This window comes from Solenopsis invicta, chromosome 12, assembly GCF_016802725.1.
Source record: "Solenopsis invicta isolate M01_SB chromosome 12, UNIL_Sinv_3.0, whole genome shotgun sequence".
NCBI classification, from domain to species: Eukaryota; Metazoa; Arthropoda; class Insecta; order Hymenoptera; family Formicidae; genus Solenopsis; species Solenopsis invicta.
In genome coordinates this window covers 16,236,716-16,248,858 of record NC_052675.1, presented here as the reverse complement: position 1 = coordinate 16,248,858, position 12,143 = coordinate 16,236,716, and the positions used below count along the sequence as shown (strand labels likewise).

Sequence of the window (12,143 nt, the reverse complement as noted above, 5' to 3'; positions counted from 1 at the left end):
AACGAATATTTAATCTTCTTCGTCCGGTTTCCAAAATTGGTCGGTAGTGTCGCGATTTTAGTACGATGTAATGGATGAATTCGAAAACACATGGCAGAAATACAAATACGGTACTTGTTTGTGCTTCTCGGTGATGGGCCGTAGAAAGTTCCGAATCTCGGTAATTATACAAAATCGAAATAACAAATCCCTTAATTGGTTGCTTAATCGATGAATCCGTTAATAAGCAATTGTCTTCCCTGTACGACGTATGTACGACGCTACATTTGCTCTCGCGCTAAATTTTTATAGGTAATTATAACTATAATACGAGAGAAAAACAAAATATAAATATAAAATAAATGTACGTATGCCTGTGTGCGCATATATCGGCACGTGCACGCTTATCGCATACAACTCGCGATTCCGTCGACTAATTAACAGAACTTGTCTCTCGAGGTGTGCGCAATTAGCGCCTCCCCGGAAGCGGGCGATGCACCCATCAGTATTATGTCGGCGAGGAGAAAATACTCAGCAATTTCCGGCATGGAGGACTCCAAGAACGCTTTCTTTTCGCGACGAGATAAGAATCCGATTACTCGATACTCTTCAACGGTGCCATCGGATTCGATTAATGTTGGGAGGGATTATATGCGCGATAAACTCGCGATACTCCAAGATGATCCTTTGCGAAAGCCCAATAATATCGAAAGTGAAGTAGATTGTTGCGGATTTCCTTATTACAGGTGGTGATTTTTTTTTCATCTTTTCGTCAACTGCGAAAGTAAAAATATAACACAAACCATGAAAATAATAATAAAACATATTTTCATTGATTTTAATTAATTAAAAACTTTTAATTAAATATCACTTTTGTTTTTTGTCAAATACTTGTCGGCCTGGGTTGGTTTATTTATCATATTTTAATTATACATTATTATATACTATTTTTTATAATTATATATTATTTTTTTTTATTTGATTAAAATATTTGCAATTGAAAGAATAATTGATAATGAAATATTACCTCATTATAGAAGTAATAGATCTCAAGATGCTGTTCTGGTCAAGGACGTAGGAGTATCCTGCAATCTTTTAAACAAAAATATGATCGAGCCTGACATATCGATTTCAGGGGTTGAAAGCTATCTTGTTAGACAGCTCAAACTCGAGTACAATGAATTGTCGAATATTACAAGGAAACTAAATGCGTATACCAAAGATATTTTGGGTAACTTGGCATCGAGATGCAGAAGAAAGGACCTAATTGAAAAATTGGTATCTATAGAATTTAATATTAATTTGATTTGAGTAACTTCTTTAAGAAAATGTCTAAATCTGTTATGATTAGAATGCATATATTGATTGGTGTGTTCAAAAAGTATCGCGAATTTTGAATTTTCGCGGGTTACGTATATTCGAATTTCGATCTTTTTGTGGCGTTATGTTGGTACTCATGTCTCTCACTTATGCCGACAAGCTCGGCCATTTTGAATGTTCACTTAATTGTTGACAGCTGCTTTGCTTGCACGTGTTTTGGATCGTCTTCGATTTTTACCTATTCAAAAAAATGGATCAAAGAACCTGTATCAAATTTTGTGTGAAAAACGAAATTAAGTGCGCGGATGCATTCCGAATGTTGACTGTGGCATACGGAGAAGCTACCTTGGACCGAAGCATCGTTTATCGGTGGTACAAAATGTTCTCAGAAGGCCGAGAAGAACGACGAAGAGCGTGCCGGACGCTCGAGCACTTCAACAACAGACGAAAAAATTAATGAAGTGGAGAAAATGGTATTGGCCAATCGTCGAATCACCGTTAGAGAAGTTGCTGAGGACCTAAACATATCGATTGGCTCGTGCCATTTTTATCAATGATTTGGGCATGAGACGGGTCGCCGCGAAATTCGTACCAAACGCCCCTGCTCACACATCGTTGCTTGTGCGCGACTTTTTGGCCAAAAACAACACACTAATGATGCCGCAGCCACCGTATTCCCCAGATCTGGCCCCCTGTGACTTTTTCTTGTTCCCTAAACTGAAGAGGCCCATGAAAGGACGACGTTACGCTACGCTTGACGAGATAAAGACGGCATCGAAAGAGGAGCTGAACAAGATAAAAAAAAATGATTTTTTGAAGTGCTTCGAAGATTGGAAAAACCGTTGGCACAAGTGTATAATATCTCATGGGGATTACTTTGAAGGGGACAAAATAGATATTCATGAATAAATAAATAATTTTTGAAAAAACACAAAATTCGCGATACTTTTTGAACACACCTCGTATATTGATTATAGAGCAGTGTATATATTTGATTAGAAGTATATTCTATTTAAGATACATATTGAATAAATACAAATAATTGTATATCTCTATTTGTCTTAAGAATTGGTTAGCGACATAGTTAATAATTAAAATTGAAACCGTGACATGGTTAATAATTAAAAATCAGTTGTTGCAACTTTCTCCAAGGAACTTTTATTACAGCATGTAGTTCCGAAGCATGTAATAGCATCACAATGTACAAACGAAGTAGGAAATCCCTGCTTAAAATTAAGATTTTGCGATAATACGAAGAGAAAATGTGGATCATCCAATATTGATTTAAATAAAAGTTTCGGTAAAAAGGAAACTGTTAGAGAGAAAATGCACGGTATGATATCTATTATATAGCTCCAATAAAATTGTTTTATAAAACTTTGTACTATTTTATGAATAAAATTAAGAATTATTTTTATCAATAATTAAATAAAATAGATATTAGAATTAAATAAGTTAATAAATTAGAAATTAGAATAAAATAAATTAATAAATTTGAAATTGGAATTAAATTAAATATTATTAATAATTAAATAAATAATATTATTAAAAAAAAATAATAATACATCCCTGTTTATTTTAATACATAATCTTAATAAATATTAAACCTTATATTTCTTTGTAGAGAATAGTAACGTTGAAAAGCGGTATGCGGAGTTTAATAAAGCTTTCGCGAAAGGATTTCTCGAACTCTCATCGAAATGCAGTGGCGTGTTGCTTCGTAATTATCTGATAACGAAGAGGGAGAAAGTACCTAGTAATGCATGTTTACGTAAAATCGAAAATTTCTCCCCGTCTGGTAGATTTTACATGGATCGTGCAACTGATAAATCTCACGAATGTTTCTTCACGAGCAAATGCAATCCTTTGGTATTCACCAATTGGCAGGAAATATCTAGGCGGAAAAATTGCAGATCCAAAAGTGCATTTACCACTAATACCTCCAGTGAGCCGCGACGAACAGCCAATCGCATTTGACATGCAATCGGAGAAAGCCAGATTTAAAGGCTGATCTGATAAAGTATAATCGTATATACTTTGTTAAATGATTTTTTTTTATGATAATTTTGTTGTTTTTTTATATTTATATTATTAATTAGTAATTTATATGAATCAGAATATTATATTAATTTTTTGCAAAATATAAAAAATATATATATATATATATTTTTGTGGGAGGATGCATTTTCAATGTTTTATTATTAAAAATAGATTTAACATTTATTAAATAATAGATCTTCTTTAGTCTATAAAAAATTAGATACTGTGGTACAAGATTTCGATGTTTAAGCTGTTCCTCCATTTGAGAATCACTGTTCTCGAGATATCGATATATCGCAGTAGATTGATCGATTCATTTAATATTTAACATGTAAATCAGCAATACCTAAAAACATAACGCAAATTGTTTTACAAGAAGAAAGAAGATAAAAAAAAGAAATAGTGGGTCTAAATCCAGATGTGTTTATTTATCATTTTGATTATTTCATTTCGATGTATTGATTAAAGTGCACATCCAGCAGCAATGTAACGTGCAAGTGTAGCAATTGTATTTCAGTCGATATATATCGAAGTATGGACAACGATATCGTTCTAGATTATCGTTACACGACTATAAGTTTTAAACATCGATTTAAACTAATATATTTTTAAAATTTTACATTTGGAAACTAATATTTATATTATTTATATTGCATGACAAATTATATAATAAAATATAATATAAAGCATTTTAAAGATAATACTATAAAAATGTATTAATGAATTGACAAGCCCAAAGAGGTTATGTGATAACCTATATCGTGCAATACATAACCAAATAATTTCAAATTTTGTAATAATATATCCGTTTGTTTTTATCGTTACGAACGGAAATTACAAAATAAATATGATTTCGGATTACTATGGACAGGGCAGCGTCTGGAGAAATCTCAAGATAAACGATAAAGATCACGCGATTTGTTTTACAAGGGAAAATGAGTCGTGGAAAATTTTTTTAACAAATCTGATAGAAATTTGGACAGAGACTTTATCAGACGAAACTATATTTCGCAAATGTCAGGTACTTAAATCGTCTCTATTATTTCATACATATATTTCTTATTATTTAACAAGTGTGAATCATAAAAAAAATATGAAATAAAATTTATTTTATAAATAACGAGAATATTTTGCAGATCATTTTTATATTATAGGAAAATATTTTCTCTATAATAATTATAAAATAAATTTTAATCTACATCATGCACACTTGATGAAACGTGTAAATTTACAGACCATGAATCCTCTTTTAAATCTCGAGGCTTTTGACTGGAAGCAACTGGTACTGGATATGTTAAATGATATCCCACAATACGTACACAGGAACGTTTTAGAAGTTACTGCGTATCGAATAGAGCTGCGGAAAGACAAGGGTATCGTAAAATTAAGATTTTCGTTGGATCTTCTCAAAGGAACGCCGCAGCAGCTTTGGGAGAGCGTGACCATGCCTCTCTGCTTGTCGTCAATGGAACTCGTTCGTCGGCACAAGATTCTGCTGGATCTGGTGAAGCAGAAAGACGAAGAGATTGCGGAGTACAAAGCGGAAGGCGCGAAGTTGATTAGGCGTACGCGTTTCTTGCATAATGCGCGATATGTTATCACTTTTTAGAGTTGGAAGTTAAAAGTCATTATTTGTATTCTGTAGAATATATCGCTACCAAACCATTCAGCGAAGAATTGTTTCACATTGATGCTGCTGGAGCAGCTGCCACTAATTTTGTAAATACTTTCCAATCTGTGCTTCATTTTTACAATGAAATGAACTTGCTAAAGACACACGTGAAACCAGAGTCAGAGGCTGTATCTTCGAACAGCGCAAGGTACAATGCGACATGCATAAGGAATATGTCAAATATTTACTTTCATGTATTTTAGTGAAACTAATGGTTCCAAGATCGACGAGAATGTTCTTCCTGATTCAAGGAACGAATCAGTACAGAAGTTAAGGCGAGACGAATTGGATTATGATGAGCAAGTGCATCCAAAAGTTGAAGAATGTAAAGCAGATTCTTCGTCCAGCAAAGCTTCAATTCTGAAAATCAGTAGCACATCTCACTCGATAGCTCATAAGCTTAGAAAGAATAAGAAAACCTTGAACATAATGTAGAAAATTTTGATTTTATAATGCAGCAAAATATACAATTACTAATTAATAATAATAATAATACAATTACTAATTAATAATGAGATATTTTGCTGCAATATGAAATGAAGTATAACCTCGAATTTTAGATTTGTGTTACTTATGTTACTATTGTGATAACAAAAGATGTTAAAGAATTATATGTAAATAAGTTTACAACTTAAGTCATAAGAGGAGTGTAAGACTTCTGAAAATGACATAAGACGTAAATATCTGCATGAAATTTAACGAAAAATAATAGCAATTGTGTGCACTACCAGTGGACCATCACACAGTGTTCAACTATTATAATGATATTTAAAAAATACGAAATATATTTTTAACTGCTGCAGCTGTACTGTACGAGTCTAAGACTAAATAAAAATAAAGGAAAAGAAAAAGGAAAAAAAAGGGCTCGTCCGGGATTTGAACCCGGGACCTCTCGCACCCTAAGCGAGAATCATACCCCTAGACCAACGAGCCGTATTGGAGATGGGATTTAAAATACGGGATATCAACACGATAATAATGGAAATATATGTGGACGTACGCACATACAGATACGCACAAGGTGTTATCTGTTATTAACTGCGCGATAATTCTCTCTTGGTGCGTGGCATTTGTTCAACATGGCGGCCTACGGTCAGCAAGACTTCAACAGGAGTGCGTTAACGCTCGATGGCGGACGGGTAATCGTAATCGCTTTGCTATTTTTAATGACACGCAATACATTTAATTGATGCATACGTCACGATGCGTATTGATAACATCGCCGGTCACTTTTTTTCGGCTGCACTCTTTTGCACTTCACGCTGTCACAAAGTGGAGATAGCACGCGCTCAAATTTGGAAGAAAAAAAGAAGAGAGAAGAAAACGTAGAAAGTGTAACCAGAAGGAATAAATATTATATCTGCTGAAAGAATTGATTTTTTTTTCTTTTTTTGATACAGCTGATAATATATGTGAATTTCTTGCGTGTATGAAGAGTGTATTAAAGATCGTGCATTTCTTCTGTTTGTATATAAATGCCTTGATTTCTAAAGTTGATTTCCTCTTAAATAAATATTTAATTGCAGATTATCAATGACGGCAGTATTTTAATCTTTAATGCTAAATGTCTTTATAAAAGCTTTAAATCAGAACAAAAATACTTTTATACTCAAATTTTTTCAAGATTAACTCGGAAATAAGAGTTTTTGTAAACTTTTTACAATTAAATTTTTAAGAGACTGAAATTTGCGATAAACATTGCATAGAATAATATTAAAATATTCGTCAGGAATTTGTTCTGTAAAAGCTGATGTTTGAAAGTAATTATAATTTTTTCTATATCTTTTATTTTTTTACGTTATTATTTGTATATTTTTATTACTTTTGTTTTACTTATAATGTCGATAATTTAGGTATGGTACACCGGTCAAAGAGCGGAAAAGATTCCCAATGGTCTGATAGGAGTTGTTGGTCACGATTGTCTCGGCTTGGATCTCTCCTATAACGAATTGAACTCCATTTCTGGCGTGAAGGATTTTGAACAGCTTCAAGAATTGATCCTGGACAACAACAAACTTGACAATCTCAAAACGCTACCGCACATGCCGACTTTGACCACTTTAAGTTTGAACAATAATAAGGTTTGTTCTACTTGAAGAAGTAACGAAAAGAGTTACAAAATTATTATGAGAACTGTGTTTTTCAAAAGGAAAATTCATAAAATTATTGAAAATATGTATTTTTGAAATTGTGTTATTTTGGCGCTGTCTGTTACTCTAGACTTCCGCAGAATTGTTTAACGTTCAGAAACTATAAATGATAAGCTCCTTCCTTTTTAGATACTCAATATTGACAAAGCTCTCGATAGGATTCGAGAATGTTGTCCCAATATAGAATACGTGAGTCTTCTGGGCAATCCCGGCTGTCCCGATCAACTGAACAATCCGACAACCACCGACGAAGACGATTACGAACGTTACAGGCTGTACGCTATTCATATTTTACCTCCAAGTCTTCGTTTCCTAGATTCCCGAAGAATCACTCAGCAGGAGAGAGTTACCGCCAAGACTCGCGGCAAATATTCCAAGACGATCAAGCTCGTCCCAGAGTTAATTCGCAAGTTTGTACCCCGCAATTCGACGCATGTGAACAACGAGTTCGATGACATATACTTCAACATTCATTACACGCCGTTGCCGAGTTCGTCACGCAATCCTCAGGATCACAAGGGTGCATATAGCGAAATCAATTGTAACCGGAAGTTGTTCTAAAACATTTTTGACATTTTTGATTACATTTAAAAATGTTTACCCTCTGAAATTGCCAATTTATATAATATAGGAAGCGCGACACGTATTAACACAAGCGATAAATTTTTTCCAGGTGCGTATGGCAAGTGCAAGTATCGATATTCCGGCAAAAACTCGGAGGGCAACAGATTTATCTCGAACAACGATCTTTAATCGAGGACATGTATGTTTCCAAATGTTTCTAAATGTATGTTTCTAAACATGGCCTTAAAATATTATTTTTTCTAGTCAAATATATTTGGTATTAACGTGGAAAATGTATCAGTCTATTCAATTTAGCGACGCGAAATTCTTTCTTCAGATCTTGACGTAAATAAACTTTATCGCACGCGATATCATACGATTGTTCTTTATCAATTCTGTTAATAAAGATACACATGTAGATTTATATATTACATGAAGATATACATATGTATCAACATATATATCATTATAATAACTTCATATGAGAAACATTTATATTATGATTATATTTTGCTATGAGCGACTGTTGAATTTTAATATCAATTACAAAATAAACTATAAAACAGGAAGATTTATATAAATAATGCATATTTCATAAAAAATATGTTTAAGAGTTTGCAATATTTAATTAAAAAAAAAATTATGCGAAATAGAATTGCTTGATTAATTATATAATTATATGTATAACACTAAACATTCAAAATTAATTTTATAATTTTTTATGTTATACGATTTGTAAACTTTATTCTTTTTTTTTTAGGAAGTATTTTCGTAATCATTCCATATATCGTACCAATTCATAGGTGTCTCCCGCAAGGATGATGCGATTTATCTCGATAATTATTTGATTTATAACTTTTTTACAGGCGTTTGTATTTTTTACAATGAATGAATTATGCGAAATGTACGAGTAAACGTATAAAACTTTTATTATCATGTACACCGACGAGCGACATATAAATAAATGTCTGATTTTCTAAGTTTTAACTTTTACATTCTATAACATTAAGTGCTAACTGGACTAACATACGTAGAGTAACTTAGAGGCTCTATCGGGATAGAAAACGCAATGGGTTATCATAATAAAGTCCTCGAGTCTCTATTGGTCCGTAAATGCGTATGACATGTAATTATCGCAACGACACTACTCAGGAATGTCGAAATCTTATATAACTATATCTCAGAATTTGTGTTAGTTAATTTAAGACACACATTTTGATCCTACAAAAGATAGTTGAATTAAAAAGAATTTCTATTCACATAGAAATTTCATTCTATTGAACTTACAAATTCAATAAATACACTCCTCCTCTGGGAGTTTGACGCTTCATAGATTTTTTTTAATTTTATTGTTTTTTTATTTCAGTTTTTATTTAAATTTCTTAAGATATAAATTAAATAAATCAATTTGCTTTCAAAAAATTTGATCCAAACCCTCCAAAATTCTTATTTTAAACTTTATTCTCTTTTTTATATATTAGGAAAATTCGAGAATTATTTTCAAATAAATAAAATAACTTTCTAACGAAGATCGATTGAAAGAAGCGTATTTTTTTTTCTAACTGAAAATGTTTAATTCATCTATCTTTAGTCAAGGAGCTTACACATCACACGAATCTCTACGTAACGTTAAAGGCAGTTTCACAGTTCCCTTTCGTTAACCCTGTTTTTAGGAAGAGAGACAGAGAGTCTTAGAGATAATAACGACTTACGATGTTATACTCACAAATAATCGAAGGTATAATAAATCAATTAAGTACGAGTTCATCAGTTCGGACCTTCGATTTATCCTTGAACCCTCGAGAGTCGTCGATATTTATAACACGATCTAACGATGCATCCAGCGCTAAATGCATGACTGACTGTATCGAACATTGGATCAGAACAGTTGCATTCGACGCTAAATGAGCGACACAAAAAAACGGGTCGCCGCTGAAACGCACATCGCGAATACGAGCCTTTCACAGTCGTCCTGGAATTCCCGGAGGAATAGCTTCTGTAATTTTTAGAAATATAATTATGAATGGCGAGTTTCTCCTCCGGGAATTTCAGCGGCGACGGATTCGACGCTTGCATAGTATATATGTATACATATAAATATAACATCTACAAGAATGCGTTTTCGTTTAAGTTGCTCGAGGAAGCGGTCATATTTAAATCCCTTAAATACACCGTTCCTTCACTCGCTCGCTCGCTCGCTCGCTCGTTCGTTCACACGAGAAACTTGCTCGTTTCCTAATTGTACACACTGGAAGCATCTTTCTCTCCAAGAAAGGAAAGTGTCCACAACTGTTATTTAGACGTTCCAAACGCTGAGCTTTTGATCACGTTTCATCCGATCCGCTTGGTAAATAATGGACAAGAAGGAGCGAATAAACGAAAGTGGCGTATTTTTTTTTTATAAAAGACCTGAGTTCTCTATCGCGTATAAATTATCACCGTTATAATTTCTCATTGTTTTTTTTTTTCGGTGAAGATCTACTTGGGTTAGACGCTATTCTCTACACGATATTAATCAAATTTTAAAATTGACATTCTCAAAATGTAAAAATATAACTCGGCCCCATCGTTCATTCGCTTCTCGTACAACATGTAATCCTACTACAATCTCTTTAGTGATTATTGACTTACAGTTACGCCTTTGTAAAGTCTAAAAAATTGTTTTAACTATCGGTTTTGTGTTCGGATGAATTTTCGGACTTACTTTTGGTGAGGTAGAATTTCGCGAAATTACGAAATACTTCGTGATTCAACGTTTGGAAACTCGGCGAGAGCTCATTTGCCGTTTCTTCTTCGCTGTCTGCGAAAAGCGCACACACGTACGCGTGGATACTAACAATCATCCAGTTGTTTTGGACGGACGCACTTTTGCTTTTCATCCCTTTTTGGGCGTTTCATAAACCTAACGATATTTTTCCTCGATGCTTCGTAATATTGCACGAATTTTAATGACTTGCACATCTTTACCCATCTGAGACTTTTTTTTATCGCAATTAAAAGCGACTAAGAAGAAGTACGATATAAATTATACACGAAATTACACAAAGATGCAGCTTTCAATAAGAAATAAAATATGCCTCGCTTTGCTGTTACATAATTAGTGAGGTTATAACAAAAAAAATGCAATAACATAAAAATTAAATTGTAATATAATTTTCATCTTGAAAAATATCAAGGAAATTTGTTTACATAATTACATAAATTCGCCACAACTTTTAATATTTGGCACGTCAAAGAATTATAATTAATACTACGTAGTTACGAATCCCAGCTTCGCTTAAAAAATGTTGAAAAATAAAAAAGGTCTAACAATAAACAATAATAAACAATATCTTCATAATTCATGTTCTAATAAACAGAATTAATTTACGTGTAAAACAATTTTTGAGTAATCATAATTTTCTCAATAAGAACATAAATTTTTTTATTTTTGTTAAATATAGAATATAGCTTTCAATTCAATGTAACCTTCACTAGGCAAATAAAAACATGATGAAAATAACTAAATTCTAATTTTAACCAAAGTACTAATCATTATATTTTTTTTAGCGTAACCAAAGCGAAGCAGCTAATTATAAATAAGAAATAAGAATTTGTTTAAAAACATCATGGAAGCATGCATCTTGTGCAACGTGTTTAAAATTTTATGTTGAAAACTATCATGATGAAATTTTGACGATTTGTGCAGAAATTAATAATGGGCAACATAGAAATAAAAATGGACAGAAAACCCCAAATTTAATACGTACAATTGTTATACAGGATGTAAAGCTCTGAATCGACAGTGACGTACGTATCGACTCCAGGCTAAAAGTCTCGTAGACGATTTTCGCGGCTGAAATTTTCGCTTATGCCCATTCAGGAAAATCAGACGAGTTTACGTCGCTTCCGAAGGCACTGATTCCTTGTTCGGAACTGTTTAAGATTACGTCCGTCGTAAATGCGCGACGCTTTTAGAGCTATGTACAATCGATTTGAACTAAATCGGCATTTCCGAACCGTTTCCCTCTCGGAAACGAAACCTGGGAAGGGTGCGCGACTTTATTGCGATGCTACTTTTTTAAGCGCCGTTGTTCTTCCCATGATTGTGCAAGTTCGGCCTTAACGTCACTGCGCCCTCGACCCAGAAATTCGGCCTCTCCAGCATGTTTTGCCAGAGAGACAATTCGCGACCGGTTGCGTCCATCCAATCCACCGGTTTTCCGTAGTGCTTTCCTGAAATAGACAATATTCACGTCAACTGTATTACATTGGTGAAAAATAAACTCGAGCATAAATCTTTGAATCCTCAAATTTTTAGAACTGAATCAGGAAAGACATTTTATTGTATACATAAAATTTCTTGTATACAATAAATAAATTTTGGACTAGATTTCTTGAAGTTACTGGTCACATCTGATGAGATATCGTATTAGTAA

At 33.2% G+C, this 12,143-nt stretch overlaps 2 protein-coding genes and 2 non-coding genes across 6 annotated transcripts in view; 2 read left to right on the top strand and 2 right to left on the bottom strand.

The window, feature by feature from the left end:
• The first annotated feature begins 2,283 nt into the window (after window positions 1-2,283).
• Window positions 2,284-3,360, top strand: LOC105196045. Its single transcript, XM_011161765.3, has 2 exons — window positions 2,284-2,632; window positions 2,924-3,360. Exons 1-2 carry the CDS (start codon window positions 2,626-2,628, stop codon window positions 3,274-3,276), a joined length of 360 nt encoding a protein of 119 aa, XP_011160067.3. The 5' UTR covers window positions 2,284-2,625; the 3' UTR covers window positions 3,277-3,360.
• A 489-nt stretch (window positions 3,361-3,849) lies between these two features.
• On the top strand, window positions 3,850-8,156 carry LOC105196020. The gene is made up of 8 exons (XR_003268548.2): window positions 3,850-4,360; window positions 4,574-4,904; window positions 4,985-5,159; window positions 5,215-5,401; window positions 6,033-6,150; window positions 6,865-7,092; window positions 7,291-7,681; window positions 7,835-8,156. It is a non-coding gene; the product is annotated as an uncharacterized LOC105196020 (transcript).
• Window positions 5,873-5,944, bottom strand: Trnap-agg. The gene has a single exon. It is a non-coding gene; the product is annotated as a tRNA-Pro (tRNA).
• Window positions 8,157-8,630: 474 nt separating the features above from the next.
• Window positions 8,631-12,143, bottom strand: part of LOC105196046 (serine-rich adhesin for platelets) — a 60,421-nt gene continuing 56,908 nt past the window's right edge. For all 3 annotated transcript variants that reach the window (XM_026133405.2, XM_039456276.1, XM_026133406.2), the window contains one exon: window positions 8,631-11,940. In XM_026133405.2, the coding sequence (XP_025989190.1) occupies window positions 11,786-11,940 (155 nt within the window). In that variant the 3' untranslated portion in view covers window positions 8,631-11,785. The remainder of the gene's footprint in view (window positions 11,941-12,143) is intronic.